This window comes from Amblyomma mixtum, chromosome 5, assembly GCF_055824585.1.
Source record: "Amblyomma mixtum isolate Tamu chromosome 5, ASM5582458v1, whole genome shotgun sequence".
In the NCBI taxonomy this organism is placed as follows: domain Eukaryota; kingdom Metazoa; phylum Arthropoda; class Arachnida; order Ixodida; family Ixodidae; genus Amblyomma; species Amblyomma mixtum.
The window spans coordinates 23,873,106-23,894,601 of NC_143016.1; the positions used below are offsets into that span (position 1 = coordinate 23,873,106).

A 21,496-nucleotide genomic window follows, 5' to 3' on the forward strand; every position below is an offset into this window, starting at 1 on the left:
GAGAAATGGAATATCCGCCAGACCGCGCACTCCGCCGCTTCTGTGTTCGTAATGTCTATATTGTATTTGTTTTCAGCCGGAACCGTTGGTGAAATGTAGCGATACCCGTGCGACGCAGCTATGCGGTATTTCGCGCCCTACCGAGTTTTAAAGAAACTAGGTCATTAAAAGATGTTGAGAAGAGCACGCTGGAATAAGGGATACATAATGCCATTGTGCTAAAGAGCGTCCTTTTTATAACAATTTAAATCGTTTAGTTGACAACTTGTTCACCGGAGCCTTCTACTGGAAAGAGGTATGACATACTGAAAAGTTAAGATGTTTTAGGCTGATTAAAACAGAGGAGAAGATTTCCAAAAACTTCACGTTAAATATATTGCTGTTTAGGTCTTACGTCCTTGAAAGGAAATTGAATTCTTGGAATAAACTTCACGAAGTTTAGTAAAGTATGCACCTAAAGTTGGCGCCGTGGTAATATTGTTGAAGGCTGTGCTTTAACACTAACACTTAAAACTGCATCAAAGGAGCCGTGCCTGAGGATCAAAGGAGTCCACTGAAGCATAGCGAAAGAACCACTTTCCTGAGTAGACTTACGCTACGGTACCTAAGCATTCTAGTGAACAGTGCGTGTATAAGGACAATCAATAAAAAGATAAGCTTATACAACACTGGATGAGATGTGGATTGAAAATTTTGTGCTCAGGGCTTGCAAACTTATTTCTCGATATCATGAGGTTTAAGGGATACTTGTGCTCTCTTATGAAATCTGTCAAATAAATTTTTTTCTTCATTATGTTGATTCCGCATTTGCTCGTTTTCCCTGCCTGCTTTCGGGTTGAATGATCGCGACACTGTACAAGCGTTCAGTGTACCTTAATATACGTGATCTACAGCATGCCCTTAAATTTTATCCATGTACTGAGATGTTTAGTGCCCGCTTCTGTAAATTATGCCCTGCACAGAGCTTGAATTATCACTTCATTGGCCTTCTGAGAAAGTATAATTCATTAACTGTTATCTGCTCTGTTATATTATGTGTGTAGTCAAGTATATTAAACTGTGACAACGACATGAAGTCCGCCCGGAGTATCTATGGTTTGAGTTGTGGCATAACTTGGAGTTGGTTTAGGGGTCGAGCAACCCTTATATTTCTAACAACAAAATCCAGTGCTAGATGGTATGCATAATACTCGAGTTTCGAGTCCAGTGCAGAAATATCGGTTCTCAGAAAACCAGGACCACTTTACCGGGGCGTACTAGACAGCAGAGGACTTATTAACCAGCAGAGGACTCACATAGGTTGCCTGCAGCAGGATTGCTCTGGGAACTCCAAACAGAAGGAACAATTAAAACTACACCGTGTTCAACTTTTTTCTCTTTTTTTTGTGCTGGTTTCTGGAAGCAAAGTCATTCGTGCTTGCAATCAAAGCGTGAGTAACTAGACCTCTTTATTGGCAGGAACGGGTCATATAATCTGGAAGGGGTCAATGCATTTCTCTCCGCTCTACACTGCAGGCATCTCCATCATGCGCGCCGCGTTCAAAGACGCCGGCGGGCCAACATCGCGAGGCATCCGCCGAGTTAATCGCTCTTGTAACCCAGACCGCGCTTTCTCGCCGCGTGTGCCTGGATGTGACACGTCAAGGCGACGGAGGCCACTGCGATCAATAACTGCTGCCATGAGGGTGCAGATAGGCGTGAAAGGGTTGGCAACACTCTCTACAAAGCGTCGCCGCTGTGAGAAAAGGGTTCTTTTTTTTTTTGCTTTACAGTAACCGGACGGAGCCAAGAGAATAGCACAATAGTAATAAAAAAAAAAGATGAATCCATGCTGGACGTGTGGTGGAAACAAAGGTGTACAAAACGGCTACTACAGCAGTACGTTCACTTTATCGATCGATTCACGCTTTGACATCGCCTTAGGTTCGCCTATGAAGGTAACAGGGCAACTTCAGTTTACAATTATTTCTGCGCTACGTGGTCTGAACTGTCAGTGTTATTTATTTCTCCTTTTGAGCGTTTTCATATCATCAGTCTCTGTACATGAAAGGGAATCTCAGTGCATCATTACTGTTCTTTTCGCCTCCCTCAGCTATCTGCCCGCCTTGCTTCATTTCCTTTTCTTTCTTATTTTTTGAAACTGCAAAGATTCGGCATTTATAGCGCATGTATTGGTTCTATGGGCATCTCGCGGTATTACTTAATACTACAGGTTTTCTTACTGAATTTGATCCTAGTGCCAGTGGAAATAATCTACGCGCTGACTGATATAATCTGCGTGCCATGAATTTAATCTGAGTGCAAAACATTTAATCCACGCGCCAGCGTATTTAATCCAAGCGCCAACTCAAACAATGCGAGCGCCAACCAATTTAATCCCAATGCCAACGCAAATAATACGTGCGCCAGCTGTTTTAATCCAGGTGCCAACCAATTTAATCCACACTCGAAAAACGAATGCTGTAGAAGACTCCAAAGCATAGAACACGAATACCAGGAATAAAGATTAGGTAATTTTTCAAACCATGCGATGCCTAAGCGAAGTGCCCACATATTGCATAGCTTTCATCAACATTATAACCAACACTACTTTGATACAAGTGTTTTAAAGCGCACAATATCAGCATTAAAAAGCTGCACAGGGGCTCAGTGCTATGGCTTACTGGCTCTTTATTACGACCATAGAACGGAGGAGGGCACAAATGCACACACTGTTTATAATGTAACATTGAATCCACTGTCTTCAATAAAAGATGCGATTATTTTGTCAGATAGTCAAAGAAAGTGTTAATAAACCGTACTTTAGATTAGCCCTACGTAGTTTCGTGTGAAAAAAAGGTACACAGCCAATGATGGAAAGTTCCAAAGCAAAAGGCAAGTTTTGCGCCTCCATTTCTTGTGGATTGTCGTCTGCTTTTGCAAAATATGCTAGGACAACAGAAAAAGACATAGATATGTGCACTCGTTATAGAAATCTGTGAACTTGCTTTTTCAAGAAATAAGATTTATTTCTCAGGCACGTAAAAAAGCATTGTTAAAAACACAGAAGAAAAGGAAGTTTCAAAGCAGACGGCTTTGTGTGTGCCGCATTGTGGCTACATTTGCACAACGGAGTAGAGCCGGACGGTGGTGGTACGCACTCGTATACTATAAGCAGGTGATAGTGTACCACTTTTCTTACATCTCGCATGGACATTAACGCGCAGTATTTTCTTCCATGGAAGCCGATGAGCCGTGCTCTTAGGTCCTAATTGGACACCGAAAACGAGGACCGCCATTCAAGCTCCCAGATGCACCAAGAAGAAAGAACAGCAAAGTCTCTGAACATGACAGGGCCATAATTCTCGATGTGTCAAGGCGCGGAGGAGATGTGAAAAAAAATGGCAGACACGCTGGGCATCAATTTAAAGACAGCAAGATCAATTGCAGCTACCGATAGAGAGGTGTTGAAGAAAGGCGGAACGTCGAAGAAATTCGGAAATGAGGTTGTAGCGGCTCTCAAAATTATTATGGACAACAACCCTGCTTTCACTCTAAAGCAAATAAAGCAGGCGGCGGAAGAAGAATTGCCCGGAATTGCCATCAGCACAAGTAGCATCGATCGCCTACTGGATGCGCACGGCTACTCTATGAAGTTGGTGACTCAGAGGCCGATCGACCGCAACAGAGATGACGTGAAACGCACCCGCAAAACATATGCGCAGTGGCTGCAGTGTGAAGGACCCCGCTTGTGCAGGTTTTACGTTGATGAGACCAACTATAACATATGGTGTTCAAGGAGCTTCGGCCGTGCGATTAAGGGGCAACCTGCGGTGCAGACGACGACTGGCACCAGAGGCGCAAACCTTAACATTATCGCCTGTATGTCAGCAAATGGTGTCATACATTGGACGGCTGTCGACAAGGTTCACTGGGTCGTGTTTAACGAATTTTTGAGCGATATATCAGCCCGTGTCGAAAGTGAAGAGCCTGGTTCAGAAGCCGTTTTTATTTTTGATAATGCTCCCGCTCACAGCCAAGCGGAACAGGCAATCCTGGCCAGTCAGCTGCACTCAATCAAGAGGTTGCCTCCTTACAACCCATTTTTTAACCCTATAGAGGAAGTGTTTTCGAAGTTCAAGTCTGAAGTCAAAGCTTTCCTCAGCGAGCGGAGAGACTTGGCGCTCACCACTCCGCCCGGACTGACAAAAAGGGAGCATCGGCGCAGTTTATTGCTCGACGCTGCTCCACACTGTATGCAGCAAGTACAGCGAGTAGAATGCGCTGCTTTCGACCGCCATAACTTTTCTTTTACACCAGCAGCTTTGCGTGAAGATGGCATGTAAAATGTGAGATCACACTTTGCGCCACCTAATGTCCTACAGAAAATAAAACTGCATTTCAAAGACGGCCCCCTCTGTGCTTTTATAAACCTAGATTGTTAACACCGCTATAAGGCAGCCGCCAGTAGCTATTCTTGACCTAGGCTGTAAGCTCCGGTGTAGCTTCTCTCACTTTCCGTTCTCCGTTCCTCCGGTTCTGTGACTCGTCCCACCTAGAAGAACTCTGCATTACACTGCTACCTTTGTTTCTGCTAGTGGTGTTGAATCTTTATCACAGCCTCCCGAAAAAATTCTGCACCGGTTGCATGAAAACAGTATAAAGGCCGGAATTGTAACTAGCATGCAGATTCAGCGCATAAGACAACCCATAATCAGCAGTGCTTACCCAACTAATTAATACACGACAGTCACAAGCCTCAAGAGTTGCATAAAATACTGAGGTTTAACAGCTGCTAATGGCTCTTTGATGTTTCAAGGTATGCGAAGAAAACGAAATAGTGCATGAGAATGTGACTCACAGGCTTGCATGGTCTCAGAAATTATCTTAACTTCGCTTTATTTATTCTCTGTTCGCATTTATTCGCATGCGGATTAAATTGGTTGGCACCTGGATTAAAACAGCTGGCGCTTGTAATATTTTCGTTGGCACTGGAATTAAATTGGTTGGCGCTGGATTTGTTCGAGTTGGCGCTTGGATTAAAAACGCTGGCGCTTAGATTAAGTGCATGACACTGAGATTAAATTACATAGCAGGCAGATTATATCTGTCGGCGCTCAGATTATTTCTGCTGGCACTAGGATTAAATTCAGTGGGAAAACCTGTAGAAGCGTCGCACAAACTGCACGCCTCACGCCAGACAATCAAAGCATGCTGAACCCGCATAACTTCGCGTTTGGTAGCGTCTCGAGATTAGCCCGAAATCATGCGCTTCTCAATCATGAAAGCCAACAATCAGTCAAGCAAATAGCTGTTCAGAAACCGTTCTTAACTATGAGTAAGTGCTTTGAGATTTCACTTCTTGATCACCTTCTTCGAGATATGTAGCTCCTCTATTGTTCTAAATTCTGCAAATTTGTGTTGGACTGCACAATCCCCCTCTTTCCTACTAGCGGGTGTTTGACACCTGGGAACCTCTAAACACTCCAAAACAATAGCAGCCACTCTTGCAAAAAAGTAATCAGAATATATGTACATATTTATTTGTTTGCGTAACTCTAGGGCTTCACAAACGAAAGACAGGGTAATCCTAACAGTACGGTCTCCAAAGCATTGAGGCCGCAAGATAACTATTCACGTTACTGGTCGCCACAGTGCTGTGTTCATTCTTTCTACTCTCCCAAGTAAGATATTGCTCAGCCAGTTGGGATGGTCAGTATTGGCAGTATTGGCAGTAATGAAGCTCCCGCCTGTCGTATACCGCCAGATGCGAAGTTTGCGCAGTTATTCGGTTTCTGAAAGCAAAATACTTTCCATCTATCGAAGTTAATCGCCAGTTTACTGAAGTGTATGGAGAATCGCGCGCTGTTGTCAAAATCTTCCGCAAGCCATGTAGGGAGTTCACATCTGGTCGAAATGGAATTCACGACGAAGAAAGAAGAGGGAGACTGTCAATGTCTGCCAATATAGTCACGAAGGTTGAAGAAATGATGCGGTAAGATAGAATGGGCACAAGCGATTATCTCTACATCTTGGTTCCAGAGGTTTTTCGAAGCACCATTCGTAGGATTTTGACACGAAAATTGGAATATTGGAAGGTGTGCGCACGGTGGGTCTCGCGAATGCTCGCAGCAGACTACCCACGGCAACACGTTGAGTCTTTCCGCGAATTTCTTCGGTGCTATATCGACAAAACGAACAACTTTTTGGATTACATTATGGGTGACAATATCCGGCCATTCCACTTCACACCTGATAGAAAATATAAATGACCTGAGTGGCGGCATTCCTGCTCGCCCAAGTCTAGAAAATTCGAGCGAACACTGCCTCTCGCCATAGTCATGGTAACTGGTAACTGTGTTTTGGGATCTAAAGGGAGTATTATTGGTCGACTTCTTGCTCCTGGGATCACGATAAACTCTAACAGTTATTGTGAGACAGTTAAAGAACTCAGAGAAATGATTAAAAATTGAAGAAGACGACCGTTAATCAAGGGCGTAAATCCTCCACGACCACGCTTACTCCATCATCGTTTCTCAAACTACCGCTCTACTGCAGCCGTTTAGATATAGTCGTATAATCGGGACTTGACACTTAGGGGCTACCACTAGGTGCCACTAGTTTTCAAAATTAAAAAAAAAAAACCTCTGGATGAAAAGAGCTTCACCGATGATGACGTAATGAAAGATAAGGTCAAGCGCTCCCTTAATTACATGGCGGCGAGCTGTTATGAAATTGGCAAGCAAATACTACCCCAGCTTCTACAAAAATGAATCGACCCGAATAGTGGTTATGTAGGAAAACATAGGATTGGTCTCCCTTCCAAGTTATTAATCAATTAATCAAGATAAGGGTTTTTTTTCTTCTGAAAATTACAAACATTATTTTTGATGCGACCTTACAGGGGGGTAGGGCACATGAAAATGTTCTTTAAGCAGCAAATGCAGCGAATATAACTAAAGATACCTGGAAAGAAAACTAAAACTCGTCATTTTTTCAGTAATAGTCAAAACATATTTGATCGATTGGTGGTCAATGACTTCCTGCTCATGGGTGTCTTTGCTCCATCTTTCTCGGCCGTTGTTCCGTATCCCACAGAAATGAACCTGTATACTCAATGGAGCTGGTACGCGATTTTCTTCAACCCGGTGCCCTTCTGCCTCGCAGATTCATCTCGGCTTCTGACGTCAGCCCTGCTGACGCCGGCCGTCCGGAAGACCACCGACGCCCTGGCTGCCACCGAGGGCCAAGGTGACGTCACAGCCGAGAGCATCCGGCTGCGCAAGGCGGTGGCGGACGATAGCGAGGCCCGGGTGGGCGAGGAGCTGTGGCCTCCCACGAGTCGCCTCTTCCCATCGTTCGACAACAGCACGGCACGCAACGTCACGTCGCAGCTGGGACAGACCGCCTACCTGCACTGCATCGTCAACAACCTCGGCGACAAAACGGTCGGTGAACACCCCCTCTTTCTGCTGCTGTCTATTCGAGCAGTCTTGGTCGCTCTTTGTCCTCCGCAGGCAACCGCGCTTTCTGTTGTTTGCACTTCCATGCGCATGCAAGTGAGGAATAGAGTTGAGGTGCTTTTGAAGAAAGCAATTTCTCATTAATATCACCATGAGCACAGCAAAACTTATGCAAAAAAAAGCTATACAGCTTTCTCAGAAGCTAAGCAAGGAAGGAAAAATTTTGTTCCTTCTTGTAGAGAATTTTTCTTCAATAGCGAAAAGCCCTATGACTGAGCTCGTGTAGATGGAAATGAGTAGTAATTCTCTTAACTGAAGTGTACTCTACATTGGAGGACTTGCCTAACTGCATTAGACTAGAAGTTTAGGTGCGAAGCGCAAGAGTAGCACAAGGTCAAACGGGATTCACAGAACCGTCTCGGCTGTCGGCGAGCAATACAAGACGTTAACAATGACAGTTATTCTGGCACCCGAACCTTTTTTGACGAAAATGAATTGCCACTGACTATTTTCATTAAATCGGCATTGCACTTAGGTGGCGTCGTGAACTAGTATGGTTCGCCGGTGCAGTAAGACGTCCAAGTTTCGCTGCAAAAAAAAAATGTGGCTGATATAGCATGGTTAGGTCAAATGCAAATTAGATGCGCAAGCACATCGATTTTCACCTTGATTTCGGTTCAAGTCTGGGTTTTCGAGGTCAAGCAAACTGGAGACAAAAATCAGAGGGAGAAATCCGACTTAAGTACACCTCAAAAGGTTGACGGGATAGCGTTAATGAGTTAATCTCTATATATACTGCGTTGATCGTTCTCTGATTAGCATTCATAGATCTCTCGTAGTCCTCATACCACTTCTCTCACAGTGGTGCAGCGCGTAACGATGCTCCACTGTCCTTCGATGGCAGGTACTGCCACATGTGGGTATTTTAAGAACAAGTTTTATTTTGTTGAGCGACCTCTCGCGACCAATCATTAATGGAACTACCACCAGCCGCAGTGTGCAGTTTGCTCCCAGTCCGGTGGGCAGGCTGTGATGATGTCACATGGTCTCGTGACCTAGGTGCGCCACCTGCCTTTTAGGGGCACCTTTAGGAAAAAGCTTCGGACAATCAGGCGAGATCTCGGATGGGGGTTATAGTGCTAGCGCAACAAAATATATGTTATGAGCGCTGCTGCATGAATGTGCGCACGCTAACATTATAGAAGAGCTGCAGTGCCACTGCATGAGTGTTCTAGCACCGGCTATTCAGAAAGGTCATCGGAACGGGGAATTGAAAATCACTCGGTGTTTATTAGAAGTAGCATTAGGTGTGAATAATTGAGCTTCAAGTTTTGTTATTCTTCCGTGTTGCAAATGTTTTCGTTGTCGCTGTCTCTGATTTCAATTTGCTCCAATGAGCGCGCCGTTTGCCTACAGCTCTGCTTTCACGCCGGCTGTTTTCAAACGCCAAGTAGCGAATTTATCTGTCTCGTGTTTGTTCCTTTACACGCTCGGAAAGAAAAGACTGCTTGGCTCACGCAAGTTTGTCATTATCGACAAACAAGCTCGAAGTTATCATGATAATTTTAAAACTAGAGCGATTCTACCCGCGTTTAACGCTTGATGAGTCTTCAGTAAAACCTCCACAATGAATCAGCTGAGGCTCCCTCTCGAGGTCGTGAAAATTGGCGATAAACGTCTGCCCGCCTAAGTTACAATGAGTGCTTCCATTTCAAGGGCATGAAATTCGAAGGCAAGGTGACCGATGGTCCTTAAGAGCAATGTAATGGATTGCAAGGAATGGCAAGCATAGCAGGGGGCGGTGGAAAATTAGGTGGGCGGATGATATTAAGGAGTTTGCAGGGATAGGATGACCGCAGCTGCCAGAGGACCGGGTTAATTGGAGAAATATGATAGCGGCCTTTACCCTCAGTGGGCGTAGCCGGGCTTATAAAAAAGCAGATGATGATTATTTCAAGAAGTGGCGAGATTTTTGTAAATTTTGAGTCGACGCTTGAAGCGCTTCAACTTGGTTTATTGGTATGACACTTTGTAACTAATTTATCGCTGTCGGGATCAAGACGGGAGGCAGCAGACATGCACACACATTAGAAGAGTAATTTCTGCATTATTCTGCTCACTGCTCGTATCTTGAACTGTCGCGAAGCATTATTAAGTCGCTGAGAGTGGTAAAAGTAAGCCAGGTTGCTTTAATGTTGAAATCCACTCATTACAATCGCCAAAACCGAAGTTAGAGTGTGGTTTGGAAATTAATGCAGTCATCTTTTTCGCTCACTTTTCAAACGGACCTTGCCTAGCGCTAGCAGTTTACAGAACTCGCCATAAGAGGCTTCATTTCTGGCCCTATTTCTTGTGTATTCACTTTCTTTACTACTTTTAAGATGTCTAATGAAGAACAATTTTGCCTTCATGCTGCCAGAAATAAAGTTATTGTCTAATTTCTTTTGCATTCAATTTTCATTTAACAGTGTAATTCACTACTTAGTTTTCCAACTCGGCCAGTTCATGCAAAAAACTGAACTCGGGGAACAGAAAAAATGTACACGTGCGGTAGAGCAAGTGCTGTAGTCTACGACACCATGAATGATTTAGCACGATCTGCATAGCACGCAATACATAACTGCCGCCAAAGAAGGAAACAGCACCGCTCTACGTGAAGCGAACATTCGATCGATTACTGCCGCTTTAAAGGGACCCGACCCTGTTACTTACAAATTGAAGGATAGAAAGAATAATGCGCGTGCTCTGCGTGACAGCGCGTATATTAGGCGCTTCCCACCACGTTTGAAAATAACGCGTGATCTCATTACGCATGCATACAAAATGACCTGACATCCGTCTCTCTCTCCCGCCGTGTCCTTTCGAAGCACTGATAGCCAACGAGAAAAAAAGAAATATCAAGCGAGGCCACCAGGCGCAGAAAAAAAGAATTCAAGAGGTCTGTTTCTATTCTCAAGTCTTTTTTTTCTCGCGACTGCGGTTTTCTTGTGTTTGCCTTTCTACGTTTTTTGACAGCTCAGCGTATGGAATGCATCGATCTGCTGCAAAGGGCGACGTCCTCATCGATCACCTCTGCATTCGAGGCACGTGCGCCTCAGAACACGGGGGTTGGGGACGCGAGTCACTTACAAGCTCATTTAATCTTCAAACTTCCTTTTCCGCATAGCATGAAAAGCCGCGACTAAAAAGGCAAATCAGAATAGTGAATTAAAATCTCGTTCTCTCTTTCATGTACTTGCTTCAGTGTTTAAGAACGACAGAAAAAAAAGAAGGCTCTCTCGAAAGCCAGAAGATGTTATTGCTCTGATTTCTGCAAGCCTTGCGACCTCTCACGGAATGAAGGCGGCATAATCAACCTGAGCACGTGCGACCTTAATGGCGATCGGTCGAGTCCAGATAAATATGTAGGTGGTAGACATAAAAAAGTGCAAGGACTGAGCAAGCTGAGAGGTTTGGAAGTGAGGTTCTGTACATTTAAGATGTTGTTAAAAATTTAAGAAAACGTACGCCACTTCTGAGTTTCTGCGTCAGGTAGTACTTGCGTGCACGTGGATTTTACGACATTCGGCTTGCCAGCTGTGCGCCACCATTTTTCTGTAAAAAAAATATTTATGTCTCTCAATTATTTTATGCTTTTCTAAAGCGCGAGTTAAGAGTTTCATTACTTGTCTCGACGCACTTTGGTTGCATTCTTCGCAACTTATATTGCAAGTTGTTTTAAACATGTCTACTCAAAACTGCTACTTCATAATGCAGCAGGTAATGCATCATCTTCTGTTTAAACCTTTCTTGCTGCCGGCAATAGTTATCGAGTTCCGTGCCTCTTAGGCAATAGAACGCAGTGGCTGCTTCTCAATAGGTACCCAAAAACACTGTTCAAGAGAAGGCTTTGATCACTGGGATATGAAGGCAATCTTATCGAGCACGTTGCATACGTGAGGTGGCAGGTTTAGCGCCGAACGTTTCCAGTGCACTGGGTTTAATCGCTCAGCGGGTACAAGTGCACATGCGCAACACTCTAAGCCACCAGCAGGTGAGCGGAGCAGCTTCCCCTCTCTGATGGCCTGCCTGCTTACCGGAGCGCTCTTCGTGAGAAAAGGCGTCTAGATTTCCGGCTGTTCCAAGATGCCTGCTTCCGTCATGCATGTCTCGTCACTTCCGGAAGTCACGTCAGAGAGTGCGTCTATGGATCTCACGGCTCAGGGTCTATATCTGCTGATTATACGCCCTGAAAGCGCCTGGGATCAGTTAGGTGCGGCAGTTCTTTTCTAACACCCACGCATGCTACGCGGGTGCTGAGAAATGTCGTTAATGTGGACCAGTACTGTTTGAAGATTCGGGAAAAAAGCAGGTAAACTTCCTTATTGGCTACTTATGGCCGGAAGAGGGCGCAAATCTCTGAGATTTCCCGCTTACCTTCGAGCTTGTTTAGTTTTTTCCTACTGAGTACCTTCGTGCGCAGTCATGATAATACCACAGCCCCTTGTTTCTGCTTTAAGATCAATATTAACTTAACATGCGGAAGGCGCTCACGCTGACCCATTGAATAACAGTGCTAACATCAAGGGTGCTTTGATTCCTGTTCATCTCGCTCGCTACAAAAACGACGGATATTGAAGAACCATTGGCCTTATAAATAGCGTAGGAGGGAGTGAAAAATTAGTGGAACGTTTATCAGTGTGCTAATGCGAATTTCAGCCACAGCTGCAGGTGGTACGTAACACCTGTGCGGGTAGGAGTTTTTGGTGTCTCTAGATAGGGGTGGGGGTTCGGATTTTTGTTGCACTTAGGCCACTCCATGCTCATGAACGCCACGGGTAAGGTCTCTAGAATGCCTTCTGTTAAGAGTGTTGGAGTAGCTCGGTGCGGGTACCGGTCGCGGGCCATGGGATACGGCGGGCAGGGTACTGCCTAGCTTGGCGTTTCGCCTCGGATTTAACGCCATGGCGAGCGGAATCTATCCGGGCTCGGTGCTTGCGTCCCGGTCTTGTGTCGGAGTACAAGTTCTTTGAATCGGCATTCGAAGGACCCGCTGATTCATAACATCGAAGGTTCTAAACCGTGACGCTTGGCTTCGGTTTCGAACGATGTGGAACTGATCAACCAGATCGTGTGCGTGCATTAACGGACGCATGAGGCACGGTCGCTCTCCTCTTCACCTGTTTCTTTCCCTGTGCCTGACTGCCTATTGTTAGACAGTGAGGACGTCCGCCGTTCGCGGATCACATCTGCAACGACGGCGACGTGATTTCGCCGAACGTCCCGTATTTAGCTCTCGCTGTAAAAATGCTGGTATAACAGCTGGTAGACCCTAAATGCACAAAAAATGCAGCGAAGGAAGTGGATGGATGGAGTCGGACGCAAGATCGAGCCGCTTTTTCATAGATCTTTTTCTGTAACGTAATGTGTGTCGCTCTCTTAGGATGAGTAAAGCACACGGAATCAAGAATAAAGTAATTTTATTTAGAAAGGCTCTGCAACGTTTTGATTTTTTAAATCACTTTATTTGTCTTGGCCACATGGCGCCGGAATCCAAAAGCGACGTCTCTAATCAGATATATCGGCGGAACAGCTTGCTAAAGAAATGCTATTTGCACCGTCGCTAGGCTTATGCTGAGCGGATGACCGCAACAGCAGCGGATCGCCTGAGCGCACGGCTAAAACTCTCTATTGCGCACCAATGATCTCTCAATGAAGACCTTTATTAATAACAGCATCGACACCCCCACTTTGGTGACCAGTGGCCTTCCCCATAGAAAACAAATTGTCCTAGTGAGAAACTTTGAGCGTTCAATAATAATACACTATAGTAAGATACAACTTGAGTTTAGAGTGAATCCCCGCCCACATTCATCACCGACACTTACTGTTCCTCTGCGACAAGGAAATAATGAGTTGTTAAAGCTTCTCTTTGTTAGTAACCAAAGAACGCGAAATTGTAAGCACGAGAGTTCGGACTCTGACTTGTTTGAAAGAGTGAAAATTTATATGATAATTTCGTTTACAGCAGTGGTTCCTTGGCGGACTAGAAAAGCACACTGAAGGCTATGAATTGTTGTTGCCAAGAGCTGTTTTATTGCGTTAAATATACGTAAGAACGACATTCGCCCAGTGGGGAGCGTACAGCATGTGAAGCCTCGGCTTGTGATGCCGCAGCAGTACCATCCACATCCAACCGACCAACTTCCACCCTTTATCCACCTGCACACCCCGGAAGTGCCGCCCACCCTACCAATCTCTCTATCCACCAAAAGCCCATGAAAGAGGCCCATCAACTCAACATCAACTCCACCCTACACCCCCCTGGCTTCTTTCGTGAGCCAGTTCATTGGAAGCGTTTATGCGAATGGAAAAGTTCATAACTAAGTAAAACCAAGTAATAGAGAAGAGGTGGTCAAAAAAAGCAACCGCAGTGACAGGCCAAGCGTATCATGTTGGTACCACATAAAAGGGGCGTATGCTAAAACCGTCAACATCGCACGAGATTCTTTGCACTCCCCGAAATACCAGCTTAAATGAAGAGGGTATGATAGTGGCCATCTTATGCGGCTTGCGCCCTTGCAATAAAAAAGGTTGGGCCTTAACGTAGTTCAACCGAGTGGACGTGCTAAAGCATGTGTGCACTCTCTGCCTCTTCATACTCTCATCTCATTGCGCATGCAACTGCGTTTCTCGCACTTCATCATCACACCCTTTTCCCACTCGGCAGCAGAGGGCGTGACGTCTTCCTCCCATTGGCTACAGCTGACGCGACGCTGCTCCCAACTTTCCCGAGCCTTCTCCCATTGGCTGCAGCTTGCGCGACCCTCCTCCGAACAATCGAAGCTTACCCAAGCTACTATGACACTTCACTTAAGACAAGGCAAAAAAAGACAAGACTCTTGCTGGAGGTTGGTACGCCTGTATTACTGCATTCGCACTACAAAAAATTACATTTTCATTCAAAAGAACATCCCTTACATGTGCTCCGGTGCGCACTCTGCCAAGCGCCTCCCCTAGGCGCTAACCAGGATGCTTCACTAAGAAGTGATCAAACGAACTAGACCCCCAATTATGTCGAATTTTATTTTCATCACGTTGCTTTTTTATTTTTATTTGACTCGTGGTTAGCATTGGTTTTTCTAGGTATGCACTTGCTCAGCTCCTGTTGTTCCATCTAGACCTATATGTTAGTTTCGTTCCCGTTCTGATGATTTTCGGTGCATTTATTCTACACAGAGAACTCGACTAAATAGGTCTTTATTGTAGTCAAATGCATTGCACCCAGCCCTATTAATCTGGGACCGTAGTTAGTCTAGCATTAACTGGTTTAGAGAGTGCTCTGCAGGCGAATTCATATCGCCTAGAACTCGGTCACTGCACTAAAGCCATCGCATCGTAAAGCCTCACTCGGACGCTTCAGGCCAACTCCATAGACACCAGCCACAGAGTACTCAAACACGAACCCACTTGCCGGGGTCCTGCGCTGAAGGGGGCTCGTCAATTTGTTGCTATCGGCGCCAAGGGAGTCACTGCGCCGCTCCCGCGAACCCTTGGTGCAGAGGCGCGATATTAAGACTGCGAGGAGTGGACAAGGGCGGATCGAGCAGCAAGAAGAGGGGGAAAGAGAGGGGAGGGGGGGAATAGTCACAGAGCAAAGGCTGCGAAGGCGACGAACGCGACAACTACGCCGAGAGCAAACGTTGTGGTCAGCTCTGGGGAGGAATTACTGCGCTCCCACCAGCGTCGTCGTCGGTGGCGGCGGCTTACGCAAACAAAGTTACGTGTCCCCGAGAGTCGCTTTCGGGATTAGGCGAGGCCTTGCGGGAAGCGCCTGTGAGGCCGAGATTGGCGCACGCGCGCGCCTGCTACTGAGTGTGATCTGCGGTGCGCTGGGATTAGCCGCAAATTGGATCCGCGGCCCACGCGTCCCGGCACACGGGAAACGCGGCGTCACCGCGCGCACGGCCGCCGGCATGCGGGTGCGCGACCTGGCCGCGCCGGCGGTGACGACCCTGAGATGCCATTCTTCGCGGCTCGTATCGAACTGGATCGGCGCCGAGGTCGAGGCCGCCGTCGGCGAGAGGCGGCACGCGTCGCGCGTTTGACGTGAAAACAGCCCGTGCTTTGGACAGATGAAGTTCGGCTCGGCGGAAAACAGGACTACACTGAACGCTAGCCTCGTGTCGTCGCGTCTTAATTTATCTTTTTTCATTAGGTGGCGCCGAAGGATTAACAGCATAACGGGCTCTAAGAGCAGTTCGCGGTAGATACGAGGTATTGAGCTGGTTAGTTCCGGATAGTGAAAGTAAAGAATGTAGCAGCGTTCACAAGCAGGTCACCCTGAAATTCCTTATTCCAGTCTATTTTTCCGTCACATAAGCTACTGGAGAATAGTCTGGGCAATCACAAGAAATGAAAACATAAACAAAACCTTGGTCGTTCAGAAAGAACGTTATGCGCTATATATAGTAGAAACTGGTGGCGGCTCTACGACACCGATAGTTACCTTAAAAGCAATATCACAAGATTTCATCTAGATCATAGGTATCACATTTTGCAACAATTTCGTTGTCTTCAAATGAGTTGAAGCTTTTTATTCTTGGACGTCTTTTTGGGCTTGTATCTTCACTGTCACTTCATGAACATGCTGTTGCTAACCGCAGTATATTTAGCCTTCATTAATTGGCTGTTTTCAGGCCAATTACTAGTTGCAGTCCTTCGAGCAAAATATTTGTCGCACTAAATAAATACGCAAGTATGCGATATCTTTTGCGCTACAAACTAAAGGGTTATTTCATGAACTGTTTTCCCTTTAATTTGTAATTGTAGTTTTACTTCCATCTCGCATTTCGCCCGTATGCTCATTTTTTTTTTCATCTGGTTAAACGTACATGTACGTAAAACAAAAAAAAAAGAGATCCCCTATGCTCCTTGGTTACGGTGACTGTTAACTTCTGTCATATTTATGTAAAAGTGTTCTCATATATACGCTTTGTATTTATATATCTATCTCGCAAACACCTGGTTTATGTTTGTAATGTCTCTCGCAATAGAATGTATGAATAATACGAATAGGTGCCAGCTACTTAGGAAATCACTAATCGACCCTACATCATACCGTCCGATTGCACTAGCCAGCTGCATTGGACAAGTCATGGAAAAGATGCTGCTTGCACGCGTGGAATAGTGCCTGGAGCGTTACCAAATATACCGAACTTTCCTTGATGTCCGAGTTTTGACATCGCCGCTCATCTATCGACAATGTGGTTGACCTGGTAAAATCTGTTCAGCGTAAAAAAATATTAATAATTGACATGATTGACCGTGACGTGTTTCTGGATATGAAGGGTGCGTACGACATCATTACACACCAGGCTTCATGTACGCGTTGAAAGCTTCTGAGATTGATGGCCGCATTTTCTTATGGATACGATGTTGTTTATCTCAGAAAACGCTCTTCGTCCAAACTAAGCAGGAAGCAACATCTTCACATCACACTTCACGCTGAGTCCCACATTGGCGGAGTGTTTTGCCGAACTCTCTTCTTCATCGCCCTCGAGGGCATAGTCAGCTTACTGCCTCAGTCAGCTCAGCGCCCCCTTTACGAGGACAATGTAAACTTTGTAAACATTTCCTGTGTTTCAAAAATTAGTCTGGTTTTATAATCTTTTCATTTTTCCTTTTTATTCAATGTTTGCATCAAAAGTTTGTAGTACTATTTTTGTTATTGTGATACTGTTGCACAATATGTATTCTTTGTTCCCCTGATGCCTTTGTATGTGAAGGGGCCGAGGGCTCGTCAAGCCTTGCTGGCTTTTTTCCTCGGCCCTTTTCATCGTTTTGATGAATAAATCTCTATTATTATTATATATGTACTTAGGATTCAAGCGTCGCGCGTCCCTGCAATCGTGCGAGACTTCAGACGCGGCATCGAGACTGATATCTCACCTTTGTCTGAAGAGTTTGGATATTTGAACCGAGGACTGTTTCCTTGTGGCGTTTACATGCAAAAAGATACCTTACATCGTATGTGTGAATGGCAAAGCCGTTCCCATATGGGAGAAGTCATTGCTTTCTAGGAGTCATCATCGACCGAAATTGCTCGTGGGCTCCACATAACTCCTACGTGAAAAAGAGACTGTATGCGATTGTGCACGTTCTATCCTTCCTCGGTGTAGAATGGTCGGGTGCGTCAGTACGATCGGTGTCACAACCGTACTATTCCTGGGTTTCACGCGGTACAGCCTTCTCGTGCTTGGTAATATTGCAAAGACAAGCATCCTGGATCTCAAGAGTAAGCACGTGCGAGATCTCCGCACGTGCATACAACTGCCGAAATGTTCCTCTGTAGCAGCAAATGTTATCATCGCCAGGAAATATTCTGTTGCCAAACACATCAACTTGAGAACCGATATTCGCTGCCTCACTCGGGTCCCTTCTAAAATCATGCTACTCTTCCGGTTATCAGGCTACGACCACTTTGGCCAAAGACCTTGATGCTCATCGTGTCTATGTAACCTTGCAATTTTCCCAGCCCCAAGAATTCCCTCATCTTTGAGGACTCTGCATCAACCTCGACTTTATATTTCTATACCAGGAATTACCAACGAAGCCGGTGTATCATCGCCTGCTCACAAACAGGCCGCACTATGTTACATGCATTCTGTTTACAGTGACTGAATGCACGTCTACACAGATGGCTCAGTAAACTCCATCAGTTCTGCAGGGTCCATGTTTATTCCGACAAGGTCCATCATGATCCCGGTGAAAACAACGTGCCGGACTTGCTCGACGGCGCGAACTTGCTGCTCTTTGGGCTGTTATTGAGCGGAAGATCCTCAGACCACGTCCACAGCAATAGACTCCCTCCAAGGCCTACAATACTCTGTCTCGGTACCTGAGGGCGTAGTGCTTGCGTGATAGGTTATGACTGTACGGCTCACACCTTCCGACAGTTCAGGGTAGCTAGCCGGAACACCCTTATGGTTAACCTCCCTGCCTTGCGTTTTCCTCTCTCTCTCTCTGTCTTTCGACTTTTGCCTTTATGCTAAGGTATATCGGATCTCGCTGTTCTCTCAAACGTCTCCAGGACCCAGCTGAGGCAGCAGTCCAACCTTCAGCCCGGAGAAGGTTCCGACACATAAGCCGGAAAAAAAATCAGTTCAAACTAAAATGTTCTTTTTTGCCCGGCTTGCTGCTCTGAGCAGGGAAGAGGGAAGAAGAGAAGGTTGCGATGGCTGGAAATGTGAGCGAGAGTATTCACATTGCATATAGCTAACGACAGAAATAATCCTCCTGTAAACAGCGAGTCGAGTCACACGACGTGTAAGAGGTAAGGGAGGCCAGCACGACATGGAAAGCTGACTGACAAATTAGGCAAAGGAGCCTACATATTCAAGCGCTCAGTCAGTTGGATGCGATTCAGAAAGGCCAGTAAAGCTGTTGACGCCTTTTGTTCGCACCCATACATGGCAGAAATCACCATGCGTACAGTTCGCACGGCAAGCAATAGGTATAAAGTGCTGTGGGAAAGCCAAGTCTAGTTTAAGTCGAGTCCAGTTTTAGCCTCTGCGGAAGACCTTCGTATGGCTTCGTAGGCGCGCAAAGGCTGAAATTCATTTCAGGAACCAGATAATGAAGCTGAGAATAAACCTGACGGTGAGAAATGCCGACGAAAGAGCATCGGTTAGAAAACCAAGTTTTTTTCTTTCTACTATTTACTTATTATTTTGCGTGGTTGAACACGCCCCAACTTTATGGAATCACGATGCGTTTCGTTATTTAAAGAGTAAATTCTGCACTCCCGCTGAACCTAAACATAGACCTGGGCCGATGACCGCGGAAAACGTCCAAGCACTACGCCTCGAGTAGCAGCAAGTCGGACATGGTCTTGGAATCTTGTCTGCCGGCCTAATTGGGGACCAAAATTTGGTTTCTTGCTTGCGAGGAGCGATTGAAGAAAATTCGTCGCAAAATGCTCGTTAGGAAAGCATCCGCGTTTCTTCATCTGATCGCGCAGTTTAGCAACATACGGCCACTAAAACTGCGTGAACAATCCGCTGTAACTCCCTGCATTGGAGCTGTGACACACCATTCATGGAACATCAACTTCTTCCATGCGTTGCACTCATGAAATCTATTCTAAAGTATCATTAGCTACACGCTTTTGTATAAATATGCACGCGCTGCTACTTAGTTTAACCAGGTGGTGTTAGTGGGCAGATTTCAGGGATTGTTCAGGCCATCTGTCATAGTTTGCACTATCTTTGTTTAGCTGTAATATACTGAGCGTTCCGGACCGATTTATACCCTTCCCTCACTTCCTGCCCTCCTCTCTCCACACCATACAGCCATCTTTCGCAGAAATTGTTTTTAAAAACGAGAAAAACTTGACAACTGACAAGCGCTAATTACTCTCGGTATTCTCACTAATGACGTTTAAAAAGATCTGAAAAAAAATTTCTGCTATACGTCGCAGGCGTTAGAGAATGTAACTCCTCTCGTAAAATTCAGCAGAATATCAGATTTTTATGACGGATTAATGTTTTGAATGTGCGGGCAGACTACAAAACCAAGCGCCCCTTCGAGGATGCAATAGGAGCAGAAAAGCAGGAATGTCCTGCACCGGAAATATGACTGACTAACATGATTCAGTCAGTGATGAAGCAAGGCCAAACTAAGCCTTTAAATTAATCCCGTCAATGCTCTGAACGCATGCATAATGCATATAAGAACCAATACGAGAAATTCAGCTAATACCGAATGACGTGAACGAACAGTATATTACACAGCGCTGATTAAGTGGGTGGCTTCACGGTAGGTACCGTGCTTTGCTGAGAAGCATCACTGCATTTCAGCAGAATCACGTCGGAAGAGTTTTCAGATTGTGCTGAGCTCGGCAACAACCCGGGAGAGAAGGGCTTGCTGGGATCTCGCTAACAGAGCGCAATGAAACCCACGCAAGGTCGTCCATTGAAAAGGAACAGACATACCGCGCCCCGAAAGCCGATCGCCGAGAGGCGTGCCTAAGGTCATTATCAAAATTGCACGAAAATCTTTTGAAACTATACAGGCCGGCTTAATCGTATAGCCCCTCAGGCGTCTAAACAAAGCAACTTCCATTTGTCATTGCGAAACACGGAGAGCGGCTTTCGAATTCTTGAATCGATGCGGCTCGTAGGTTGTGCGCGGACCTCGCTGGGTCGTTGCGGAAGGCAGCGGGCAATTGTGCAGCTGCTGAGATTAAGCGTCGCAGGAAAATGATGAATATGTTCGTGCATAAGGTTAATTCACACTGCTCAGCGCACTTTCACGCAGTCCTAATTAAGAGAGCGTTCAGCGAACGCCGCTTCTTTCCAGATGAAAAACGCTGGTCCAATGCTGTCCTGGACCAAAAATTTTCTCTCCCTCTTTCCTCGCCTTCCCCCCCCCCCCTCCCCCCATCCTCTCGCACGCTTTACTCTTCTTTTTTCTTCGAGTAGCGAAAAGTAAGCTTATGCTACACTACTGGAGGAGTTGATCTTGTTTTTTTTTTTTTATTCCTGTGCAGTGTCACCGAACCGCGACAGTCCTAAAAGTGCGCACAAGTGTGAAAACAGACGTCAGCATTTCTGGCTTGGGTGCAATAATAGTTCTTGCGCTGGAAGTAAGTTGCTTTCGCGTGCTTTTACTGCGAGTTCAGTACCATTCGTTTTCCACGATTCATGCTAAACCGCAGAAACCACACTCCTCAACAATTTGCTTAGGAAATGTAACTCGAAATATTATTGGAAACACACCGCGATCTGTCAGTTTAGAGGTGGAGGTTGTTGTAAGCTCCAGGAAGGACTGGCCTTGCGGAATAATATTGGGCGTTGCTCCAGTGCACCGACGCTTAGATAAATAATAAACGTCGACCATCTGTGGCACAGTTCTCTCGCCTAGCGGTCCTCTGTCAGCATTCGTATAAGTGCCCCCAGGGCTCTAGGTTCCGCCGTCGCCATTTGTGGTCAAGTTCAGTCCCATGACGGTATTTTAGAAGAAGCTGGGAAGCCTTCATCCAAATTTTCCGGTTTTCCTGTGGAAGAACCGTG

The 21,496-nt window shown here is 45.7% G+C and overlaps 1 protein-coding gene across 1 annotated transcript in view; it reads left to right on the top strand.

The window, feature by feature from the left end:
- The window catches only part of LOC149341540 (zwei Ig domain protein zig-8-like), a 202,970-nt gene that overhangs the window by 153,082 nt on the left and 28,392 nt on the right, over positions 1-21,496 (top strand). Inside the window, exon 2 of the mRNA XM_089541988.1 lies at positions 7,147-7,427. Within this exon, the coding sequence (XP_089398114.1) occupies positions 7,147-7,427 (281 nt within the window). The remainder of the gene's footprint in view (positions 1-7,146; positions 7,428-21,496) is intronic.